This window comes from Callospermophilus lateralis, chromosome 3 (genome assembly GCF_048772815.1).
Source record: "Callospermophilus lateralis isolate mCalLat2 chromosome 3, mCalLat2.hap1, whole genome shotgun sequence".
Classification (NCBI taxonomy): Eukaryota; Metazoa; Chordata; class Mammalia; order Rodentia; family Sciuridae; genus Callospermophilus; species Callospermophilus lateralis.
The window spans coordinates 69,399,551-69,424,945 of NC_135307.1; the positions used below are offsets into that span (position 1 = coordinate 69,399,551).

The 25,395-nt window shown below is 40.1% G+C and overlaps 1 protein-coding gene across 1 annotated transcript in view; it reads right to left on the bottom strand.

Annotated features, from left to right (window-relative positions):
- The window catches only part of Prkch (protein kinase C eta), a 215,070-nt gene that overhangs the window by 84,284 nt on the left and 105,391 nt on the right, over positions 1 to 25,395 (bottom strand). The window contains exons 3-9 of the mRNA XM_076848338.2: positions 20,379 to 20,529; positions 18,128 to 18,162; positions 14,257 to 14,345; positions 12,610 to 12,739; positions 10,145 to 10,272; positions 6,606 to 6,749; positions 6,278 to 6,451 (exon numbers count right to left, since the gene is read on the bottom strand). Coding sequence (XP_076704453.1) covers positions 6,278 to 6,451; positions 6,606 to 6,749; positions 10,145 to 10,272; positions 12,610 to 12,739; positions 14,257 to 14,345; positions 18,128 to 18,162; positions 20,379 to 20,529 — 851 coding nt within the window. The remainder of the gene's footprint in view (positions 1 to 6,277; positions 6,452 to 6,605; positions 6,750 to 10,144; positions 10,273 to 12,609; positions 12,740 to 14,256; positions 14,346 to 18,127; positions 18,163 to 20,378; positions 20,530 to 25,395) is intronic.

The window sequence follows — 25,395 nt, forward strand, 5'->3', positions numbered from 1 at the left end:
AATATATAACATACACTAACATAATAATATGCAATAAAATCTTTTTTATTATGTTGTCTCCTTTTATTGGTTAAAAATCCTTGACAAGTAGTATACGTGGGTGAACGTGTAAATACATGTATTTTTTGTGTGTTTGGTACTGGGATTGAGCCCAAGACCTTGCACATGCTCTACCACTGAGCTAGATCCCCAGCCCAGTCTGTTATTTAAGTATGCCCCCACTGCTGGATGCTAAAGTTATTTCTAACATTTTCCTATTATAAATAATGCACTGAAGCCAACACAATCTTGAACAGAGCCAGAGACGTCACCCTACCCAACTTCAAAATCTACTATCCAGATTCAGCAGTCAAAATAGCATGACACTGACATAAAAATAGACACACAGATCAATAAACAGAATACAGAGCCCAGAGATAGAACCACACATTTATGGTCAATTGTTTTTACACGTGGGTGGAGGGCAGTCTCCTTGGTAAATGTTGGGAAAATTGGATACCTACATGTAGAAGAATGGAACTAGGTCCTTATCTCACACCAGATTCAAAAATCAACTTAGTATGGATTAAAGACTTAAAATATAAGATCCCAAACTGTAAAACTACGACAAGAAAATATAGGAAGAAAGCACCGTGACATTGATCTTATCAATAACTTTCTATTAAGAAAGTTTTGGCCCCAAAAGCACAGGCAATGAAAGCAAAAACAGACAACAGGATTCAGTCAAACTAAAAATCTTTGGTGCAACAAAGGAAACTATTGACAATGTGAAGAGGTCACAGGGAGAAATATTTGCAAATCGTGTATCTGATAAGGAGCTAATATCCAAAATATACAAGGAATGCAAACAACTTAATAGGAACAAAATAAACAACTCAATTGAAAATAAGCAAAGAATCTGAACAGACATAAAAATAGCCAATAGGTGCATAAAAAATGCTCAGCATCACTAATCATCAGAGAAATACAAGTTAAAGTCACAATGAGATATCACCTCCTCAAAAAGATGAAAGATGACACAGCCGGCAATGATATGGAGGAAAGGGAATCCTTGCACATTGTCGATGAGAATTTAAATTAGCCCAGCCTTTATGGAAAATGGTACCATGGAACTTACCATATGATCCATATTACCAGGCATACATTAGAAGAAAATGAAATCAATATGTTAAAGAGCTAGCTATACTTTCTTGCTCACTGAAGTGTTATTCACAATATGGATGAATGGATGAGGATACGGATGAATGGACAAAGAACGTTTGGAATTTCAACATGATAGAGTCTTATTCAGCCTTTAGAAAGAAGGAAATTCTGTCATTTGTAACATCACAGATGAACCTGAAGGACATTAAGTGACATAGGCCTGGCACAAAAAGGGAAATACTACATGATTTCTCTTTTATGTGGAATCTGGGAAAGTATCAAAGTAACAACTGAAAATTAAGCATCTTTATGCATAACATTTATTCTTTACACCATTGCCACAGACTAGACTGTCAGAAATAAAATCAACAGATCCAAGAGTACAGTTTATGAGTCTTGATAGAGATTATCAAGTTCTTCACAAAATATTAAAGTTTATAATGCTATCAGAAATGTACGAAGGTGCCAATTTAACTATATACATGCAAACAATGCACTCTAATGAAAAAAATCAGGTGGTAAATGTATGGATTTATAAATCTATGTAGAAAACTCAATATATTCTCTAATGTTTGAAATTTGCTTATCATTTTTTTTTTTTTTTTGGCTAAGAACAAAAGAAGCTCCAAAATTCCTGCATCGGGATGCTCATGATTGCCTCCCTGTGGGGGACTTTGCTGGCCACTGGGAAGCCCCAGGGCACCTGTCTTTGGCACAGGGAAGGGGGTGGCCGAGGTTACAATGAGTTGACTTGCTCTACTCTGGAGCAGCGCTTCACACTGTGTAGGAAGCATTTCTGGTTCATTTCCTCACTTGACCTCAGGGCGATTCTGCTTCCCTTTTCATCATGGGAACCTTAGGACTCCAATGAATTTCAGGACAGACTCAAGCTATTTAGATGGAGGGGAACAAAGCTAGGATGGAACTCAGGTCTTCTGATCCCGAGAGCAATGCTGTTTCAATCTCAGAAGTTTGGAGGAGGCACATAAACAACTGCTGGGTCAACCCCCAAATGTGGTGTAAGACTTCAGATGACCAAAGGGTCAGAGTCAGTCTGGCCCACCTTGTCTCCACAACTACAGTCCAGGGACCCTCAGCAATGCAGATTCCACAGGGCTGGACACCAGGGAGTCCTTTTCCTACAAGGGCCTTCCCAGGGAAAGACTATCAGACAGCTGGGGAGTGACTCCAGGGCCTCACCTAGACTCTTTCTCAGCTCTGCAGGGGAGTCTCCTCTGGGTCAACATTAAACACTGACGAGTCTCCCCTACAAGAAGTCAGGGCCTGAAGAACTGGGTAGCTAAAAAGTCATCATCTGCTGTCATTTCTCAAAGCAACCAACATTTTCTGTCTTTTATAGTTTGCTTTATTACAGTGAATGGGGATAGTTCCTGAGGATTTCTTGCAGATGGACACATAGTAAAGAAATGCCATGTACACTGACACTGTGCAGGCTCATAACTTGTGAACTCGGGAGAAGAAAAATGAGAACAGCAATCTACCTTAGCATGAGAAAAACTCAATTGATTCTTTCAAGATGGTTCCTACCATTTCATTTATCATCTAAATTTAATGTAGGGGAGAATTCCCTTTATCCTTCGGGTTAGACAAATGTATCACAATGCATATATTTTTAAACCCCAACAGCAATTACATGTGTTCCATATTTCACTGGTGGAGAAATAAAAATCACTTTGCAGTAACGACTGCCACCTTGTGGCCAAACATTAGACTTTCACTAGAAAAAAAATACACTACATGCCAATAGAGGGTTCAGCCATTAAACTCTGGGAATCCCATGGGGCCGCTAAAATTTATAATCGTATATCATATAATTTATACCTTTTCTTGGAAAACTACGCATTCTATAGTCTTTGGGTTCCTAATCTGTCCCAGGTTAGTTTCTTGTTCTCTACTGTAACATGAGGTAATTATTGGTGAGACATTTGACTGCTTATACAGAATCACGAGGATTTTCTTTTATAAGTAAAATACCCTTGAAGTTGAGTCAGACATACTTCTTTATTTGCCTGAATCAGTTCTAAATTGAGTTTTTGTTGGTTTTCAGTGTTGGGGATCAAACTTGGGACCTTGTGTGTGCTGGGCAAGGGCTCTACCACCAAGCTATGTCCCCAGCCCATCAACTGGAATTTAGATTAGGGTCCTTAAATACCAGTCAACTGCCTGACTCAAGGTTATCAGCCAGTTACAACTATTAACCTAAAATCATAGGAAACCACCCAATCTGTGTGTCGGACCCTAGGCAAGGCAATCTGAGCGATAACCAGATCTGCTTCTTGATTCATGGTATTCACCGTGGTATTCAGGAGGATGAAGCCTGAAATCCCCGCAGACAACCTGTCTGATCTTTCAGTTGTTTCTCTCAGACCCCAAAATGTCACCCCACTCTTCTCCAAGAAAACAGCTAGATGAGGGGGGTGAGGAGGGCGAAGGGTTTGCATTGGCAAAGGCGGAGCACAGGAAATTGTTTGGAGGATATTCCAGGTAGCAGTGGAAAGCAGGGAACACTGCAGCTCTAAAGGAACTGAGGACCCTGGAGATGGGAAAAAGAATTAGAGGCACGGTGGCAGGTCAGTCCCAGGACATCAGAGCCACTGAGGGCCACTGACAAGGAGGTGGTTGTCTCATGGAGCCTAGACCATGAAGTGCGAGGCGCAGAGGGAGGCTGGAGAAGCCATCAGTTGTCTCCCCCATCCTTCCCAACACTTGGGCAGCATGGGAATGCACACTCTGCAGGCCTCTAATGTATCCTCCTGTCTCCAAGTTCCAGTCTTCCCCATTCCACCTGTTCTCCAGTCTGTACACACACCCTTCCCAATAAATGCAAGTGATCCTTAAACAGTAGACTGCTCAGTATCATCCTCAGTCAGAGAAATGCAAGCTAGACCTTCAAAGATACCATTTTAAAAAAGCTCCCAGGTCACCAAAGCAATATATAGCATGCTGTGATGGGAAGGTGTGGGTAGGAAGCTTCCTCACTCAAGCTTTGGGAATATGAACTCAAAAAACACAGCACAGCAGGTGGTAATAAAGAGAAGGTTAAATAACACACAACAAGTGGGGGAGGGAAGAACAGAATTTCAGTGGATTAGACAAAGGAGAATGAAAGGAAGAGAGGGGAGATGGGAATAGAAAAGACAGTGGAATAAATCAGATATAACTCCTTTGTTCATATATGAGTACACCACTCCACATCATGTACAACCACAAGAATGGAATCCTAATTAAAATAAGTTATACTCCATGTATGTAGATTATGCCAACATATACTCTACTGTCATGTATAGCTAAAAAGAACAAAAACATACACACTCAAAGGAGCACATTAAATAAAATGTGGCAAGTCCTTAAAATGGAATGGAATATCATACAGCCATTAAAAATTAAGCAGCTGGGTGTGCACAAATATAGAACAAGCTCCAAGACATACTAGTATATTAAAAATAAAGAACAGAATCATGATCAAAGTATATGACTACTTTTGATATTTTTAAAAAAATAAACATGCATGCATATAGGTGGTTTGCATGTTTTTATGGACAAAACATTCTCTGAACAGCTACACATGAAACTAATAAATACTATTTCTTTTGGAGAAATGATACAGATATTTGGAGGGTGCTTGTATATTGTAAGAAATTAGTTTTTTTACAATGAAGTAAATGCAATCTGAAAAATCATCACTGTGCTTCAATGTATTCCATGACTTTCCATTGCTCCTAAGATTGAAATCCAAACTCCTTAATGCATCCTCAATTCCACCAGGCCCCTCCTCAGCCTCAGTACCCCACACATACTGAGCTGTATTCACACCTGATGTTCTCCCACACCTCCAGATTTGTGTGCACTATTTACCAGACATGGCGTATTCACCTTTATTCTCTTTGCCTAAGTAATTCAATTTACCCTTCTGGTCCGGCGTCACTGTTAATTTTTGTAGAACTGTGCATCAGCATCTCTGACCAGGTGAGAAGCCCCTAGCCCACTCCCAGGGCACCTTTTACTTCCCTGATGGGGCAGACCCAGAAGCCGCTCTCCCAGAATGCCCTTTGACAGCAAGGAATTCCTACTCATCCACCAGAATCTTGGTCTCCTCTCAGGGGCCATTTCCATTCTTACCAATACCAGAAACTCAAATTTTGAGCCCAATTCTAAATAAGCAGCAGAGTTCCCTGCCTCAGGATGAACCGAGGTTGACGTTTATCTTGACCAGATATTTGTTCTTCCAGCCTCCCTTGTTACTAAGATCAATTGGCCTACATCTAGGAAAAGTCTTGTCTCCCTGATTAAAGCAGGGTGGTCCATGCAGCCTTTTGGTCTCTGCCTCTGTACTTCCTGCTTTGGTCATGTGAGGGTGTGATATTGAGGGATGCTGCAAATACCCTGCGACCCCTGAGGAGAAGACAGGCTCAATGTCACTGGGCAATGAACGCAATCTTAGCACTGTTACCATCAGACTTCTCATCACACGAAATAAAGAACAAACTCTGTACTAATGAAATGAACCCATCCTGTTTCTGTTTCAATCACTTTTGATTGGGTATTCCATTAACCACAGCCCAAAGCATTCCTAATTGCCTTAACCCTGATAGGACAGACTCGAGTCCCAAAATCAGTCCGTGGCATCAATCAAAAGGTTTTGTTTGAGGCTGGGAAAAATGCCTCAGGATATTCCAAATCAGGGTGCCCTCTTGGGACTACTCTCTCAGAAGAGAATGTTTTCAGACCCCTCTTCTGACCTCTTGTGCCTATGTCTGGAGTAAAATCAAGGCCAAATTCATCAAGAAAATCAGCCTAGAACATTTACTCTATTCTTAGTCTTTGTAAACTTCACTCTGCTAGAGAAAACACATAGGAAGAGTTCCTCATTCTTAGGACACACAGTCTTTGCGGTGAACCTTTCCCAGGACAACATGAAGGAAGGAGAGGTGAACTCATTAGTTTCTCTCTTTTCCCAGAGCGTGCCAGAAGTCCCCAACATCTTTGGATGGTCCTATGTTCGGAACCATTCCAAAAAAATTTCTGATCCTCAACTTTATAAAATCCTCAAAATCTTATTATCTCAACTCCAATGATGGAGGCTGCAGAGTCAGTGAACCCGAGTCGTACTTACAGGGGTCTGGAAGCAACAGAACAACTGGGTGAGGAAGGGGTGATTGCGGGCCAAAGACAGGATCCTCTTCTCAGTCATGGTGCATTCCACATCGTCATCCTGGAGGATCACGTCCTTCTTCAGCACCTTCACAGCATAGAGGTCTCCTGTTTCTTTTATCCTTGCAAGCATCACCTAGGGTAAAGCAGGAGGGAGCATGAGGGAGGCCTCTGTGGGTTCTTAGTGTAGGGGCACACAAGTGGATAGGTATACACACAGACACACATAAAGAACATACATACACCATGCTTACTTTAACCCAGACAGTTCAAGACTCATCAAGACTCACCTTCCCAAAACTCCCCTTCCCCAACACTCGGATGAATTCAAAGTTGTCGATACCAAATCGGTTGGAAGAATTAACCCCAACCCCATTTCCTTCTTTGGTGCCATCCTTTCCCTGTCTTCTTAGGGTGGATCTAGAAACAAGTTTCTGCAAAGAAGAGAAAGAATGTGTTGAGTCAGAAATTACAGTGTAAGCATGAAGTATGCATGGATGGAGAAGACCTTCCTAGCTGGAGGCATTCCTAGCCTTCCATCCAGCACATGTGGAAAGATCAGCTCGGCTCAGCTGATGATCAAGTTCTGCAACTCAACACTACCTTAGCAGCAACTTCTGGATTGTGCCTACTGCTATGTGGAAAAAAATCATCATAAAATACATCTAAGCCAGGAAGTCAGTTTGAGCTCAAATGCAGTGTATGAAAACACGGATGGATGCCTTAGGCTGGTCCCTCTGTGTTCTTTGCTGTGGCTTTTCATAGGGCTGCTGGAGTCTAGGAGCGCCACCTAGTGTCCACTTCATGCAAAGAGTGGTTTTCCTGTTTGTGCAGAGGATCAAGTTCCTGTCCCACATCAGCACACAAAATGAATGATGCAAAGTGTTTTTGTTTTGTTACTACTTTTTAGTTGTTGATGGACCTTTATTACATTTATTTTATTTGTTTATATGCGGTGCTGAGAATCTAACATGATAGGCAAGCACTCTACCACTGAGTCCCAGCCCCAGCCGTGATGCAAAGTTTTTAATACAGAATTTTAAATTATATAAGAGAAGTGAAAATTCAATGTGAAAATTGAAACAATTAAAAAAGGTCCAAAAGGATAAAATTTTAAATACCTAAATTTCATCAGCTACTTCTCAAAACATATACAGTTTAAAAACAAAGAGACATGCATATTTTCACACTTTAGTAAAATTTTAAAAACATAATTATGTTTTATGACACATTTTTGTTTCTTTAAAAATTGGTGATGTGTGTTTTACATATCTTTAAGGATCCTTTCAGAATATGAAAGTTATTTATTTATTTATTGTGGAGCTAAGGATGGAACCCAGGATCTCATACCTACTAGCAAAGTGCTCTACCACTGAGTTATATTCCCATCCTTAGGACATGAGCATTAATGGCTGTTCAATAATTCATTTTATGGACATATCATTATTTATTTAGTAATTTCCTTATTATTGAAAATACAGGCCATCTTCCATTTTTTAAACCACAGTGTACATAATACATGCACTCATACCACAGTGAACATACTTATATGCAAATCTTCAAAATAGGGTGGTTAATGAGTTCAGGCTCTGAAGGAAGCTGCCTGGGTTCAAGTAAGTGCTCTGCAACCTAACCTGTGACCTTGAGCCAGTTACCTTACCCAGCCTCAGTTTCCTCTTCTGACAAAATTTCAGTTATAGCATCTTCCATATAAGTTATCATGAGAAATAAATGAACACGTAGCACAGACTGGTGCCTGTCAGTCAATACACTTCAGCCATGCTGTCATTACCATTATCTATTTTTTTCAAGTGACTTTTTGGAAATGAAATCTGTTAGGCCAAAGTATGAACTTTGAAGACTTCTGATACATAGCTAACTTGCACTCTACAAAGATGGGCCAATTTACATACCCACCAGCTTCAGTTTCACCGCCCTGTACCAGCAGTAAATGTGGTCACGTTGGTCAGCTCCTGGATCCTTGATGCCCCTTCACATACAGGAGCTACCCAAAGGCAGGTGACTTTTGCAATTGCCCACTTTGGGACATTTATAAGGCAATCTACCACAAGACAAAGATCAAAATCTAACACCCTGAAGATTTTGACCTATTTAGCTACAAAAAGCTTATCTGGGGCAGCTTCTAACTATTGATGCCAATAAACCCACTGTTCAGCTGCCTGAAACTTCAAGGGTTTTATTCAACCCCATATAACAGTGATTGCAGATACAAAATGGGTATCTTAAAAATCCAGTGGTTTTAACAGTTCCTCCTTTAAATCTCTCATTACAGCTTTTTCAAAGATAGAAAAGTGGTACCAGCTTAAATTTCACTTCCTTCACTTATATACTTTGCCCTGTTGGGTGTGTAACAGCTAGAAAACTCCAAGGCTGTGTTTCTCAATCTTTTTTTTTTAAAACACATTCTTCTCTTTTTTTAGACTTAAAGTTCTCCTTTTAATATTGTAAAGTCATATAGCAAGTAATCCTGATTTTCCTAGCATAACATTAACTAGCATAACATTAAAGATACTTGGTTCAAACAAGAAGGGACACTACCCACGTCTAGAGATTGTATCATTTGGCCTATGTCATTCCCTCTGTGCTTTAGAAGCCCTGGCTCAGGCTGAAATCCTCAATGTCCTATCTTTAGGAACAGCTGCCTTATGCACTAGAAATCCCTCTCACTGGTTTAACATCCTATCTGCCTCTCCCCATAAGACAGACGGACTTGGAATTTTCTGGTAACTTTCGTCAAATCAAGAAACACATTGTCAATCCAAGTCCCTTGTCTACTAGACAGAAGCCTTTCACTAAAAAGGAAATGAGCTGGTTAGTGTTGACATTTTATAAGTTACTAAGAACTTCACAGTGATTGCACTTCCCTTCCCACATACCCAGAGATTAGGCAACAGTTTGATTTAGAATTTTCCAGAACCATGTATAAGGCTACACCTTACAGATCTCACAGCCATACAGCCATGGCTATTTCTCTGCCGACGCTGGCCAGGAAGGCAGCAATAAGAATGTGCCTGGGAAGCAGCCAAGGCTCTAGCAGAGGTCACCCAGGGAGCCTGCATGACATAACACATCCAGGGCCACTGACCAATTCCACCCACTCCACAGAGCCCAGAGGAAGGAACTCCTGTCATTTGCTGAATGTAAGAGATAAATTCACAGTCCATAAACAAAAACTGCAGAGCTTCTAGACTTCAGGGCAGTGGAGAACCACAGAGATTTTCAAGATTTTCTCAACCCCTTCAGAGAGGAGGAGGTTGAGGCTGTGGCTACTGATCAACTCTCCTGCCCAGTCCCTAGACAAGGGCATAACCAAGGCCTCTGAGTTCTAAGCTTTTCACTTGACCATACAGGCAGTAAGATGATTCTTTTCTTTCTTTCTCTTTCTCTCTCTCTTTCTTTCTTTCTTTCCTCTTTCTTCTTTCTTTCCTTTCTCTCTGCCACCCCCAGCTTTGTGGCTGTATAACCAATGTGATCCTGCAATCTGTACACATGGAAAAATGTGAATTCATACCCCATTTGAATCAATGTAGGATATGTCAAGATCACTGTATCGTCTTGAGCAACTAACAAAAAAAAAAAAAGAAAGAAAGAAAGCAAAAATCTTTCTGCCACCTTCCGGTATCTCTGCATGGTTATTATTTCTAGTAGCATAACTATACATAAGCTCTTATTTGTGGAACAAAATGCTTTTTTTAAAAATGCAAAACCTCTGTTTAATGTATCTGCTGAGAATAGAAACTTTGATGGTGGGGGTCACCACATCCAACAACTTTTAAATTGCAATACATGAAAAGAAGCAAAGTCTCACCGAGGTTGGAGAGATATTTCCAGGCTGGAGACCCATCCCTGCCAGGGTCTTGGCAAGCTCCACTGCATTTACCCCACAGTTAGGGGCCACATTTGCTTGACATCGAATATGTACATTCATTTTACATACTGGAGGGAGAGGAAAATAGAACACACGGTCAGAAAAGAGCCAGGTTAACATGTGCTTTAACAGAGAAACTTTACAACCTGAATGAGGAGGACAAAGGAATTATGCAAGACGAACACTGTCATCTCATAAAATTAAACTCACACTTGTAAAAATTCCTGACATTTTTATCTATTTCTGTTTTGTGCAGAAGCAGAAATCCTGGTCTTCTAAAGAAGAATAGATTTCAAATATATTTTAATTCTACCATGACTTGATGAAACATATTCATATAAATTATAAGTAACAGTCATTTCTGACTTCAGTTCGTGATCCAATATGAAGACAGCTCACAAATAAAAAGAAGGATGTCCACTGGCTACTCTTTCCCTTCTCTCTCTCAACAGTGAAATGAAAGGCAGCAGTCTAAATGCCACAATATAGACCACTGTTCAAACAGGATGGAAATGGTGTTTCTGAGAGAAGAGCCAGCCGTGACGTCAAGTTTTCTGAGTATTGTTGTGGTTGGGCAGCTCTCAGAGCTCAGCCACACATCCTGTGGGGCTGTGGTTCTGAGAGTTTGCAGCCTGTAGTTCTAACTGTTTTATGGCAGAAGAAAAAGGCAACTTTGCAAACGTTTGAAGACCAGGGTAAATGGCAGGTGGAAGAAACAAGCAAAATGAGCTCTTCCTTGTGCTCAGGAAGCTGACTTGGGACATTGAAGGCTCTGAGGTTCAATCAGGAGAAATAAATTCTCAGGCAGACTCTTTTTCTTAATTTTTTAGTTTTAGATGGGCATGATACCTTTATTTTATTTATTTATTTTTATGTGGTGCTGAAGTTGCAACCCAGTGCCTCAAACATGCTAAGCAAGTGCTCTACCACTGAACTACAGCCCCAGCCCCTCAGACAGATTCTTGACATGGGCCCTGCTGATGGGAGGTAGAACTGAAACTACATGCAACCAATTTCTGTTTTATGGAGTCAGCCCTTCTTTGGAAGCATGCACAAACCCAGGTTTTATGGGACTTGAATTGTTGCAATTTAGGAAGCCCTAAGAAAAACCATGCTAAATGAAGTAGAGAGGGAACCTTAAATTTAACCTTCATAGCTTCATGGAAAATTCACCTCTCTCAGGAAGACTAGAGCAGACACAAAGGCCTACAAGTGGCCTTTCAAAGCCACCTCAGGACGATGAAAACAAACATTACAGGAGATAGAGCACTGCAAGCTTGTGGTCCTCAGGCCACCAGGTACAAAAGCAATGCAGAGGAAGGCCCCCTGCATGGCTCTGCACACAAGCAACAACCCAGGAAAGCAGACAGTGACTGGCGGGCTGGACACTCACACCTAGGTGAGACCATCAAGCTGAGGTCAAGCAGCAAGAAAACCCCAAAATCTAAAAATTATACATGAGCAGGCTGTTATTTTGGTTTTGTGAAAAAACAATTATTAAATGGTGTTCTAAAAAGGTAGAAGAATTTGCTCTTTAAAATGACACGTGATTGGTCCGTTTGTCTACAGAAGCAGGTTTGGTAAGTCTAGGCAGTAAATAGAAGTTGGTTAGACACACACACACACACACACACACACACACAAGCACACACCCCAATTCTACCCCCTCCATTGCTCCCCTGGCCCAGAGACTCAGGAGGCATCTAATGAGGCTTCAGGTGCAACCCACAACAGATCATTATGTCTCAGTGGGAGATGACTCAAGGCTAATTCCTTATAGGACAGGGGTCAGCCCTCAATGCCATAGAGTCTTTGCAAGGGCAAAAGCTCCAAAAGGTGCTGAGCCCAGTTGGTAAGATGCAAGCCCACAACCAAAGCTTCAGTGTTCTCTATTCCACCTACTCCTCCAAACTCCTTTAAAGAACTCTTGCAGAAGACCCAGGGCAGCTCCTGCTAGGCTTTGACAACTCCATTCCTCCTTATTTCTGGTGAGAGCATCAGACCTACTCTCCCACCAGTTCTTACTCATAATGCAGTCCTCTCTCTTGGCCATCTCACCTCTCACCTCCTACCATCTTCCACCTCTAACCAACATCCCGTTTTTCTTCTTTCAAATACCTATTTTAAAACATAATGCCTAGTCTGCACTCAACAACAATTAGATGACAGGCAGCTAGATCATTGAATTTAACATTTGGCTTAATGTTCTATGTTAATTTAGGGATCAGATGTAGTTCTCTTCACAAGCTTGACAAGGGGCACATAATATAAAACTACTAAGATGCTAACATACAACATATCTAAAACTCTCAGTCCTAGGTCAGATACTGAGCCTACAGTACTATGAAATCTAGTAGGATGATGTTCTCATGAAGAAGTGGGTACCCAGAACCTCAGCATCTCACTTTTACACTGAAGTCCTTGTCGCATGATGCCCCAGAGCAGGGAGCCACAGTGATCGCAAAACGTTGGCACTTTGTAGTTGTGGATGCTGAATTTGTGTGGGATGTTGATTCCAAACCTCTGTTCAGCAATCTGGGGGGGAAAAAATCCGAGAGGACAAGAATTAAAATTTCATATCAACTCTTTTATAAAAAGGATAACAGGAGCCTACCAAATGCAAAGTGTTACAATGACATTTGAGCTGGGTATATTATTTTACTATACTCAGCTCCCATTAATTACTCAGGTCTCATTAACCATACTTAGTACATTTTCTAATGAACAAGACATGACAGATATGTGAGGTGCATATTAGAACATCCACCATTTGTAGAGATAAATAGAAATCAAGATTTTCATTTTGTCTTTTATATTCAAGCCACAGCTCTCTCCCTGCCAATCCCCTCAACACCCAATCCTATTTCCTAGAAGGTTTTGACTTCAAGATTAAATGGGTCTTTTATACCCTATATACATTTGTTATCACTATAAGTTTTAGATGTTGTGTCACAAGGGGGAACAAAAAGAAGGCACTCAGAAGACATGGAATCACAGAAGGAAGTCATTCCAAAGCGACATTAAAGTGGCCACATTATTCAGCCCTTCCAGCCTCTGTCTGGCATTTGCATTCTAATAATCAGAGCCCAAAGTTCCTGGTTTAATCTCACATACTGTTTCTGCCAAATAATTACACTAGCTGTATGCTCTATGGCCTACATTGTAATTTGAAGCAATAATGACAGGTCCGAAAATGACAAGGAGGAGAGCAATTATTATTCTTATTGAGTCTTTTCAGCCCTCTTTCTCATAAAAGCTGTGGTTCATACCTCCCTGGATGAACTCCTTAGCAATCCTGAATGTGTACATTAAACAACCACTGCGTCCCAGAGTCAGATTTTCCAAAGCATCTGCAAATCCACTGCTAAGTGTCAGTGATACTCCATTGCTTTTCCCTCCAGAATTTGAAATGTGTGCCTATTCTAGCCAAACGCAATGTGAGTGGCAGAAATGAAGTCCCTGCTTTTACATACAGGTATATATCCTCCCTGAAATTTCTTAAGAGGCTGGAGGAGGCCAACAATCTCTTAGGAAGCAGAATGTGCAGTTAACAGTATACTGTCAATTCTATTTCATTTAAACCCCCATAAAATAAGCATAAGGGGAATATTGATCCTGTTTTCCGACTGCAACACAGAGAGGTTATGGGCCATCCTGAGCTCACAGAGAAGATCACTAATAAAGGCTAGATTGGGCATGCCAATCTGGGTGGTCAGCCCTACAGCTGTCTCCACATTAGTAAAATGGATCCATAGAGCTTCTGCCCAGCTGACCACTAATGAGCCCCTCAGAAGGCAAGGCCATGCAATACAAGAACAGAAATACAAAATGTAATAACATTTTTAAAAAGGAAATAAATTTCAATTCTAATACCATCCTGGGCTCACAGATTGTGGGAGGGAAGTTGGGGAGGGGAGAAAAAGACATGCAGAAGGAGGGAGGGAAGAAGGGAGAGAGAGCGTGCATGCATGTGTATACACAAACACACACACACACACACACACACACACACCCCCTGTAGGTGCTTAATCAGCAAACTAATAACCTCTTACCTTTGAATCCACTTTGTTGATATTGTTTTGGCAAGTACAGGCTGTAACAATTAGATGATGGCAGCGTTTATGGACGACACAGGTGCACACTAGGAAATTAAATCCAGCAATTACACATTTATCAGATGCTCACAGTCCCGCCAGTTGCAGCAGAGTCAACGAAGGCTGCACCAGGCCAAAGTGACTCAACTTGGACACCTGCCCCCCATGGTGGCAGCCAGCACTCCCGTGCTCCTGTCTCTTTCACCATATCTTAACAGAGATCTTCGCCCCTGCTCAAATTAACTTTCTTCAAGTCCTGAGCTTATTTCCTCCTCCCTGACTTTATTCCATCTCACTTCTCCCTCCAGAGGGCTCTTCCCATAGTATAACTCTGCACCATGATTTAAAATTTCCAATGGCATCTTATGGAATGGCCAATCAATAGTGCTCAAAATTTCTAGCCAGGTTTCAGACCCTCTAGAAGTTACCCCAGTCTACCTGCTATCTTTCTTCTATGGGATCATTTGTTCCAATAAAAACAAAGTTAGTTAATATTTTTTAGAAAGCATCTTCACCCTTTTCTAAACATTACCTATGTCCTTTACTATCTCTAGACTATCAACTCACTAAATCTTAAGTTTATAAGATACAACTAATAAAAGGAAAAAACCTCTTCCACCATGCAGCTTAGGAGGCTGAGGAAGGAGGATCAAAAGTTCAAAGCCAATCCCAATTTAACAAGACCCTAAGCAACTTACCAAGACCCTGTCTCAAAATAAAAAATAAAAAGGACTGGGGATGTGGCTCAGTGGTTGAGTGCCCCTGGGTTTGATCCCTGATACCAAAAATAGATAAACAAACAGACAAACCTCTTCCATGAAAATAGCCTATGCTGGTCCCCTTCTACACTGAAACCATCTCTTCCTCCTCTGATCTTCTACAGCCTTTAGCCTGACCCCTCACATCAAGCCTTCCACAAGCAGTCTCACCATGCCTAGAATTCCCAGCATGATGACTTGTGCCAAGCAGGCATCCACTAAACGTTTGCTGAATGTCTCAATCAATTGCCTGAATACTTAGAACTTTCTGAGTAATATTTTTTCCTCATTTTCATCCAGATAACTGACATAGTGCAGATGGAATTGAGCTTGTCATTAAAGGATAAACACATGTGTTGAAGCAGTATAAAAATATACATCTCTTTAAGATCCCTCAAGACATGTGGAACGTTTTAGGATTAATCACACAAAGACAAGTGACATGTCAGCAAACAGCACTGGGCCTGAACACACGTCTAGCTTTCACCAGGTTGAATTCTGAGGACTGCCACGTTAAAAGTGCTCAGAGAGCTGGTCTTTTTCTACAGGGGATCTCAACCCCACCTTTCACAAAGAAAGAACTTGGTTTTTTAGGCTTGTGTGTGTGTGTGTGTGTGTGTGTTTTGTTTTCCTTGGTCAACCTGGCAAGAGGTTTATCAATTTTATTGATCTTTTCAAAGAACCAGCTTTTGGTTTCATAGTTTCTTGATTGTTCTCCTGTTTCCAACTCCCCTGATTTCTGCTCTGATTTTATTATTTATTTTCTTGTGTTCAACTTAGGCTTAAATTTGTCTTCTCCCTCTAGTTTCCTAAGGTGGAAATTCAGACTATTACCTTTAATCTTTCTTCTTTTCTAAAATATGCACTCATTGCTATAAATGTTCATCTGAGCGCTGCTTTTACTGCATCCTACTGTATTCCATTTTCACTTGATTCAAGGACTTTTTTATGTTCTCCTGAGTTTTCTTTGACACATGCATGTTACTTAGAATGTGTGGTTTAATCCCCAAATAGTTGGAGGTTGCCCAACTATCTTTCTGGTATTGATTTCTAATTTAATTTCTTTGTGGTCTGAGAAGATGCTTTATATGCTTTCTATTCTTTTACATTTTTATGGCCCAGAATGTGGTCTCTGTTGGTGGCTGTTCCTCAGGGCTTGAGAAGAATGTGTCATCTGCTATTGTTAGATGGAATATTCCAATACCTATCAAATGGACCAAGTTGTGGCAGGGTTGCTTAGGTTAAATACATCCCTACTCATTTTATGCCTGCTTAGACTTTTAATTACTAAGAGGCCAAAGACTCCAACTGCAATAGTGGACTTATCTATTTCTCCTTGCAGTTCTATCAGGGTTTTTGTTTTGTTTTATTTGGATCAATCACACAAAGACAGGTGACATGGATTGAATCTAGGGATGCTTAACCACTGAATCACATCCCTATCCTCTTTTTAAAAAATTTTTATTTAAAGACAGGGTCTCACTGAGTTGCTCAGTACCTCACTAAGTTGCTGAGGCTGGCTTTGAATTTGCAATCCTCCTGCCTCGGCCTCCCAAGGCACTGGGATTACAGGCATGCACCACTGGGCCTGGTTTCTATCAGTTTTTAATCTCATATATTTTGAGGCCTATATGTTACATATATGTGTATAACAATATGTGGATGTTAAGCACTGTTATGTCTTTTTGGAGAACTGACCCCATTATTATTATATCACATTATCCCCAATAATTTTCCTTGCTCTAAAGTCTGCTTTGCTTCTGAAGGGTGTTAGCATGGTACACCTCTCTCCAACTAAGCACTGCTCTTATGTACCTCAGCAAGATGTGAACAAAGAACTATCCCTCATGTCTCCTGACTAATGTTCTTTCCTGCTGTTAGCAGGTGACCCACTGAAAATAGCCACCAAATATCCTTGCACTATAAACCAAAAAAAAAAAAAAAAAGAAAGTAACAAGATAGATATTCTAAATCACATCCTTTACACTCGAAACTATAGTTTTGTCTATTCAGAGTTGCTCAACTGATCTTGGTATGTGTGAGATGAGTATCACTATACATCCTGTGCTGGGGAGACCAGGCAAAAGAATGATACTAACCTGGCTTGTGGACTACCTTCTCATTGAGGACTGAATTGATAGCATCTAAGTCAATTATTACTGTTGTATTGATTACATATTCAGTTTTCTCTAACTTTGAAAAGTCAACGGAATTTTTCATACATATCAAAATCAAAGTTAGATCCACTAAATCTTATTCAGTTTTTCTAAGGAAAATAATGTTTTAATTCACCTGCAGAAGAGAGGGTGAGATTTTCTCATTTACACATAGATTCCCACTGTAGGATATGTAGTGTTAGTTTGTCAATCATCTGCACAGTGAAAATCAAAAGAACGAGTGCTGTAGGTGTGAACCATGGGGTGATAAAGAAACCAGTGGTAAGGGAGACCCAAGCATAGGCCAAGGCTGATCCCACCCAGCTAGACCACTTGAGAACAGGGACTTTCATTTCATCCCACCTCAACTGGAACACTAGCAAATGGATTTTATCTTAGAATTGTGAAAAGCAAAATAAATTTACTGTGTAGTAACACAAGATCATTAATAGCTTAATTTTGAACATTTCTCTTATTGTTTTTAAATCAGAAAATTTAAAAAAAATTGGATAATAGCTTTCTATTCCCTAAGCAGACTAAATGAAGACAGTATTGTGCTACTTCTCAACCTTAGTGACAATTGAATGTGAAAAACAAAACTTTATCTTCGACATTCAAGGTTGTGCTCACAAAACAGCAATACTTTTTAGTACTTTCTTGTTATTGCACAGACAAAACTTTAAACAATGAAACTTAACCGGGTATTCTGGCTTTAGAAATAAAAACATCCCCTCTACACTGTCTAAAATGCAGCCAAGATCTAACCAAAACTAAGGAGTTATAACTATACAGGGGTCTCCTTTGACCTATAGTTATTAATCACAATATTAATGGAACGTATCCTGTTTTCTCTTATCAATCATTTTTTAACATAGGAACAAGATTAAACATGATTTTTTAAAAATGTGTTCTTACCTTGGCATTGATAACCCTGTTTCCCAAATACTCCCCTGTTCAAAACAATAGAGAAAGAAATCATCATTAGTCAAACATTTCAGCAATAACCTCTTATAATTACAGTCCTTCAAAGAAAATAAGTTTCATCCTCCAGTTCTTTATGAAAACACAATTTCAGGGAAGAGGCAAAGATGATGAGCTTTTTGAGCCCACCACAACTGAGCCTCACCAAACAGCTCCTCCACCACCTTACTGCCTCACATACACAGAAAGATGATCAGACAGGAAGTAGACATACAGAAGGACACAATGAGTCCAGGACAGTTCCCTCTTCCCTGTGCCCACATCACCCCTGGAGTCCACAGGGGGGCAGAAGTGCTGCTACTATATGCCCTTCCTGAGGACTTTGGATTTGTCTCTCCCTGATACATTATCTGGGTGATGATGATGATGATATCCTCATTCTCATTAACAAAGACCATGTTTTACAAAACCTATCAGGCCCTGGGCCAAGTGGCTACTATCTCATTTAATCTTCCTGAAATCCACTGGAGGTAGCACACATAATAAGATGGTTAAGAGCACATGCTCCAAAGCCAGATGCTGTGACTTAGAGCAAGTTGTTAACTCTGTTGAGCCAAAGTTTTCCCATGTATATAGGGGAATAATGATAAAAATATCTACTTCCCAGGTTTATCACAAAGATAGAACAAGTTGTTAAAATGTTTAAAGTGCCTTAAACTTTAAGTACTATGCAAAAGTTTATTATGTAAATAAAATAAAATCATTGTCTCTGTTTTGCCCACGAGGAGACAGTGGTGGGTTATATAACTTAAGTTCATATACCCAGATGGTGATAAGATTCAATGTCAGAGTTCATACTATTAAACACACACACAAAATAAACCAACATTTTAAGTGAGAAAGAATATGTGTGAGTATGTGCATTTGTCATAGGTTTTAAGGCTGGTTGAGGAGTTAATGTTCCCTTGGGGGAAAAATTCAGTGGTATTATCAAGTAAGTTTCTATTATGAACATTAGTTGAGTTCAGAGGTCATTACCACCAAAGCCGAAGGGACCAGGCAGGTCACACAAAAGAGGGAAGAGAATGGTGTGACATGAAATAAAAAGCAGCTGGGCAACCCAGAGAGGGGGGGGCTGGGACTGTGGCTAACTACAGAGGGCAGACTCTTCAGAAGGGAACGTGGCTCAAAGACGCCATAGATACTAATTTTTTCAATGGAAATCATAATATGATTTTTTTCCTGAAGATTATAAATGTTACAACTTAAGTTTGTAAGCTTTATAGCAATAGCCCATTTAGGACCTCAAACTCTATTCTTGATTAAAAATGCCAGAAACACTAAGTAATCCTGGGTTCTCACTGCTAAAAGGAAGAAATCCAAAGTAATCACAAAATCAAAGTGCAAAATAATTGATCAATATTCAGAAATTACTCTGCATTAAGTGTTTCTGCCTTCATTAAATACAATTATTAAAGTCTGTACCACTAACAGACCTCCTCTCATGACCTCTCTCTCCTACTGAGATCCTGTGTATATAAATTCACCCGTGTGGGGGTGGGGGTGGGGATGAGTGGGTGGGGGGTGTTTCTTTATTCTCTTTCCAAATATAGCAAGCATCCTTAATTTTGTCTCTAACTGAAGATAACCACTGTTTAAATTTATATTATGTTATAGTTTAATGAATTGAAAGATACTGCCTGGAATCTTCAGAATTTATTTGAATTATGTTAGTCCCTAATAGCCTGGGATTAGATGACAGTATAGTATCACTTCAGGCCATTACCTTCCACTACATACCATGAGGCTGAAGACTACTGGGTATTTAGTTTCCTTGCAACAATTAATTCCCATAACACATCATATGATTCATGCCATCTTAAGATCAATACCATTGATTTTTTTTCTCCCAGGCTAATTACCTAATTTATTGATTATCTCTGTATTGACCCACTAGCTTCTTTCTTTAATTTATGCCTTTTGACCAGTTCATTGGCACTTTTACTAAAATAATTGGAAAAAGAAATAATATCTAAAACTTGGATCTAGAAATTATTGAGATCTTTCCTTTTTTTCTTGATAATGGGGTTCAAAATTACTCAGTCAACATATTGGAAGAGGAGGCAAAAATCAGACCCTGAAAATAGTTCTTAACAATCATGTTTTCTCCTGATATCACACAGAACCAAAGGGAGCCTCTGATAGAGAGAGGGTCTTAGGAGGGGGAAGCCAGGGGCTCTCTCACCAGATGAACTCTCTGCAGTGAGAGCAGTAGGTGGGCTGCCTCAGGTATGTGGCCATAAACTTGTGTCCGTTGATCTGGTGGACCCGCCTTCGCATAGCCCTTTGGCGCTTCCTGGTAAAATGTTTGAAGATTCGGTCTCTCTGGAGAGTGGCTGCATATTAAAATAAAGGTAAAAAGTAAAAAATGAAAGAGAAACTTAAGATATGAAAGAAAAACTTAATATATGAGAAAGTCTCAAGTTCCAATACTTCCCCAGTTTTTTGTTCCTTCAAAATTCAAAACATCTTGAAAAAACACCTAACTTTTCTTAAACCTGAGGACCCTTCCATTTTGAGGTTAGACCTATGTGAGATCCCAGTGCCTGATGATAACTGGCTATTCAGGGCCAATCCCCCAGCCCAGACCATGAGTTTCCCAAGGATCCTAGGCTCCCCTGTGGGCAGCAACACGGCCTCCCAGACTCAGCCTAGATGTCTGGGTCCTTATGTTTCTCTTTGGAGTGTAATGGCTGGTATGTGAAGCAGTTTCTTATGGTTTTTTCCCCTTTACTTCTGGTGTCCTCACAAACTGAACAAGGGAACTGCCCACGGCACAGGCTACAAGAGCTGTGTCCCAGAGCCGTTGGTACAGAACCACCTCTGTTACCCTGGACTGATAGAGAGCAACTTTGGGCAGTCCAAAATTTCCTAATCTCACCTTTAAAAATAGTGGCTTCTAATCTGAAGAGTCTGGAAACTGTGTAACCTTATCAAGATAGTAAATTATGTCTTCTATATTGTTATACTAGAATTTTTCCAATGTTGGCAGAGACTTATGATTAATAAATCAAAACTTACATCTTTGATAATACTTTTAAGTAAATCAATAATATAAAAAAGGAGATTTAAGAATCATGTAAGAATAATTTGCTTATAAAGTCTGGAAGAAATATATTTTTTTCTTTTTTTTAATTGACATAATTGTACAACTTTAAAGGGTAAGCGCAATATTTCAGTACATTTATACACTGAATTTATCAACTTAGGACACTCAAGGTCATCCATCATTTCAAACATTTACCATTTATTTATGAAGAGGGCATTAAAAAATCCTCTCCTCTACCCATCTCGAGTTATGTGGTACAACATCATTAATTATAATTATCCCCTGTGCCACAAAACACCAGAACTTATTCTTCCTCTTTGGCTATGACTTTGTACTCAATTTCTAGAATAATCTCAAATACAAGTTAGGGAGGAGATTATAGAAAATGAAGAAAACACAGAAAAAAATATTATACTCCTAGAATGGGATAAGGATAACAAAAGTCTAAAGCCTATAGACTCACAGATTTGCAACTTAATAAATTTAAAGTTCCATTTGGGCAAAAGACCCAAAGCAGAAAGCTGAAAGAATCAAGTAGGTGGAAAAAGGATTGGCAAAGTGTGAGAAAAGGTTACTATTTATAATGTGTAGAAATCGTTAAAAAAAAAATTAGTGAACAATCCAGGAAAAATGGGACAAAAAATATGAAGAAAAATTCATAAGACCATAAACACCAAGAGCCAACACACAGGCCAACACCTCCAATCCCATCCAAGATGGACGCTTAAGAACCAGGAGCTGAGGCTGGAGCTGGAGCTCAGCAGTAGAGCACTTGGGTTGGAGGCACTGGGTGAGGCACTGGGTTTGATCCCCAGCACCACATAAAAATAATTAAATAAAATAAAGGTATTGTGTTCATCTACAACTAAAAAATATCTATAAAAAAACCCAAGTCATCTGCTACCTCTAAAATTAACAAATATTATAAGAATTGCTAAAGTGTCTATTTTGACCAGGGTTGGTAGGAATATAACTGGGCTGCAGTCCTGACTGGGCCCCAGTGGCTATTTTCCTTACCAAACCTCAGGATTCCCACCTACAAACTAAGCGGGGGTGGGGGGTGGGATGCTGTTCTCCTGAAGTTTTTCCAAGGACCAAATGAAGTAACACATTCAAAGTACATAGCACAAAACCAGGCACCTTTAAAAAAAAAAAAAAAAACTGTAGCTATTTCAGGAATAATTTTTGGAGGCCAATTTGACAATATATCTGTCAAAGTTTTAAAAGTACATTTCCTTTCATTCAGCAATCAACTTTTTGTTTCTATAAAAACACCAGTAAACAGGAATGTAAATGCAATCCAGGTGTCAAACGCTACATTCTTCTACCAGTAAAAAGCAGGATCAGCAGGGCACAATGGCACACCTGTAGTCCTCAGTATTCTGGAGGCTGAGATGGGAGGACTGGTTGAGTCCACTAGTTTGAGGCCAGACTGGGCAATACAGCAAGATCCTGTCTCTCTTACACATACAAGTAGGGTCTACATTAAAAATTCCAGAGAATAAAATTCAGAAACAGCCAAATAAATTTGGCTAAGGAAACAATGTCTTCAGAGGCTCTAGCATAGTTGAAATTATACCTGCCTCACTTTGTGTTCGGGGTGTGTGCAATCGGTGGCAAGCTATCTAATTACCTTCATTCTCAGGTTTCCTGTATGTCTTAAGAACATAAACTATATCCCTGTCCTCAGCCCAATGAGGATAGTGTCATAATGAATACTCCCGACAGGTTCCTAAAATTTTGGACAAAAGTCACAAAAGCATAGAAGTCACCATAGTATGCTGGCCTCCTCCATGACACCTTCAGAACTCATTTAGTAAGCCCAAAGTGAGCAGATTTTAATACTCATTGGTTGGCAAGTGATAACATTAGGTATTACCCAATAGCTAACCTAACTCATCACCAGCCTGAGTGAGACCCAGCTTTAATACTGACCAAAGCAAGTTTGGTATTGAATTACTAAACACTCATCATACCTAGATGCAAATTAAATTCTCCCTGGGGCTCTAATTACCAAGAACTTACTTATTTAATCCTTTAATACTATAAAGATTGGCTGAAAGGTCAGCTCTCTTGCATTTTTAATATTTCATTAATTGAATCCTTTTTTTTTTTTTACTCAGTAGCTATTGCCACAGCGGAATCGCAACCTGTGAATTTTCCAGCTGATTCCTTCTAGCCATAAGGATTTAGAAAGATCTTCTTGTAGCTGTCCACCATGCTGTTCACATCTTGACACCTTCACTCCTGCCTTTGGCCCTTCCTGGAAAACTCTTCCCTTCCTTTGTTTTCCACTTAATGAAGACAGACTGATCTTCAGCCTATCTGCCTCAGGGACCAAGCACCATCTCCAAATCCTAAACCAGGTGAAATGCTTCTAACCTGTTCCACAAAGCCTGGGAGTGCCCCTTCAGTCCTTCCTCTTACCCCACCCCCCACCCTGTAGGCCACCTTTCTCTCCTTCACCTCTGCCCTAGGTGCCTCCCACGCACCCCCACATAGCCACAGTCTCTAAACTTGACTTTTTCTTCTTCTTCATTCTTTTGCACATGTGCCTCATTGTGTTTAAAAAGCAAACACACACACTCATGAACACAGTCACACACTCCTAGGAATTTGCAAGACATTTAGTCACATTAAAAAAAAAAAAAAACAGTCCCCACTGGCTCTCCTTGTCACTGTTTTCTTGACTGACACCATGGGCAGGAAGAGAGAGCTCTCCCCATGCACTGTTCACCACCTACAGACTGACACGGAACGCAGAGGGCGCCTCCTCATTGCACTGGCCTCCTGTTTACTTAGGACTCAGTTAAAAGGACGATAAAAGAATATTTAATCCTGTTGTGCCTTCAACCAACTAGGGCTTTGAGAAATCTTTCAGATCACATTTTAACTGAACACGTCAGGCAACCCTGACATGCTTTGCAGCCAAAACTTGCATCACAACTTCTGCTTGGCTCCAGGGGAGCCCCATGTCTCTAAGTAAATAGGAAGCTGGCTGTGTCCCAACAGGGGAATTCACATTCCAGTCTCCAGAGGTCAGCAGCCCTGCAGCCCCATGTCTCTCCCGGAGTTGGTTATGACAAGCCATCCCATTGACAAGGTGCAGAGTAACTCTACAGAATATAGTGAAGATTAACTGTTCTTAACTAAAATTCTATTTCATAAAACTTTGTCATCCCACACGCTGATTTTGAGAACTTTAGAATGCCAAGTGACTAGAGTCACCAAACTACCCCAGGGTAAGTTTTCACACGCAAAAGTACTAGACTAAAATGTGTTGCCATATGAGGTTTTGTGAAAGATGACTGTATCTCTGAAACCCCTGTAATACTGTTTTAATTTTATCTCAATAAACAACAAATACTTCACCCTTGTTAGTCTTTTGTTCTGACTATCCAAATTTAAGGTTTTATATTCCAGCAGCAGAAACAGGTATTTGAAACATTCCGATGTGGGACAATAACATGGATCATAGTTCCTTATTTTCAAATCATAGTAGGCAAATTAAATCAGAGACAGAAAATTTGTGGGTTGGCATTTCATTTCCAGAATTACTGATATAAAATGCATAAAGGAAATAACTTTGATTCCATGTAAAATACAATTTAACTCTGTGAAGCTGAATTTGCCTAATAGCACTGTGGTTTGGCCTGCTCTGTGGCTTGTCTTTATAAAGAGTTGTACAGAGAAAGACCAACGGCCTTTCTAACCACAGGCAGGGTGGGAGAGTGCAGTGGTTGAGGCATTGGGATCCGAAGCCCGGGTGGGAATCTTCCTTCTCTCCCTTATAATCTGGGTGACTTGGGCAAGTTGCTCAATGTCCTATGCTTCAGTTTCCTCATCTGTAGAACAAGAAGAGTATGTCCTTCATAGGGCCATTTGGAGGACTCATGAGTTAATAAATGTATCACAATTGGAAAAGTATCTGCCAGGTATTAACTGTTACCTATTACAATTGTTGTTAAAACCCTTACCTCACATTGCCATGCAGTTCTAGAAACAGAAAGAATTTTTAATTTAGTGTCTAATAGTCTGGAAGAAGAATGACTACCTAGGAAATCAATACTTAGAGAAGTGGAATGACATATCCAAGATTCATCTAGCTAACCAGGGCCATGACCAGCCTGGGGCTCTTCCATTCTTGCATTTA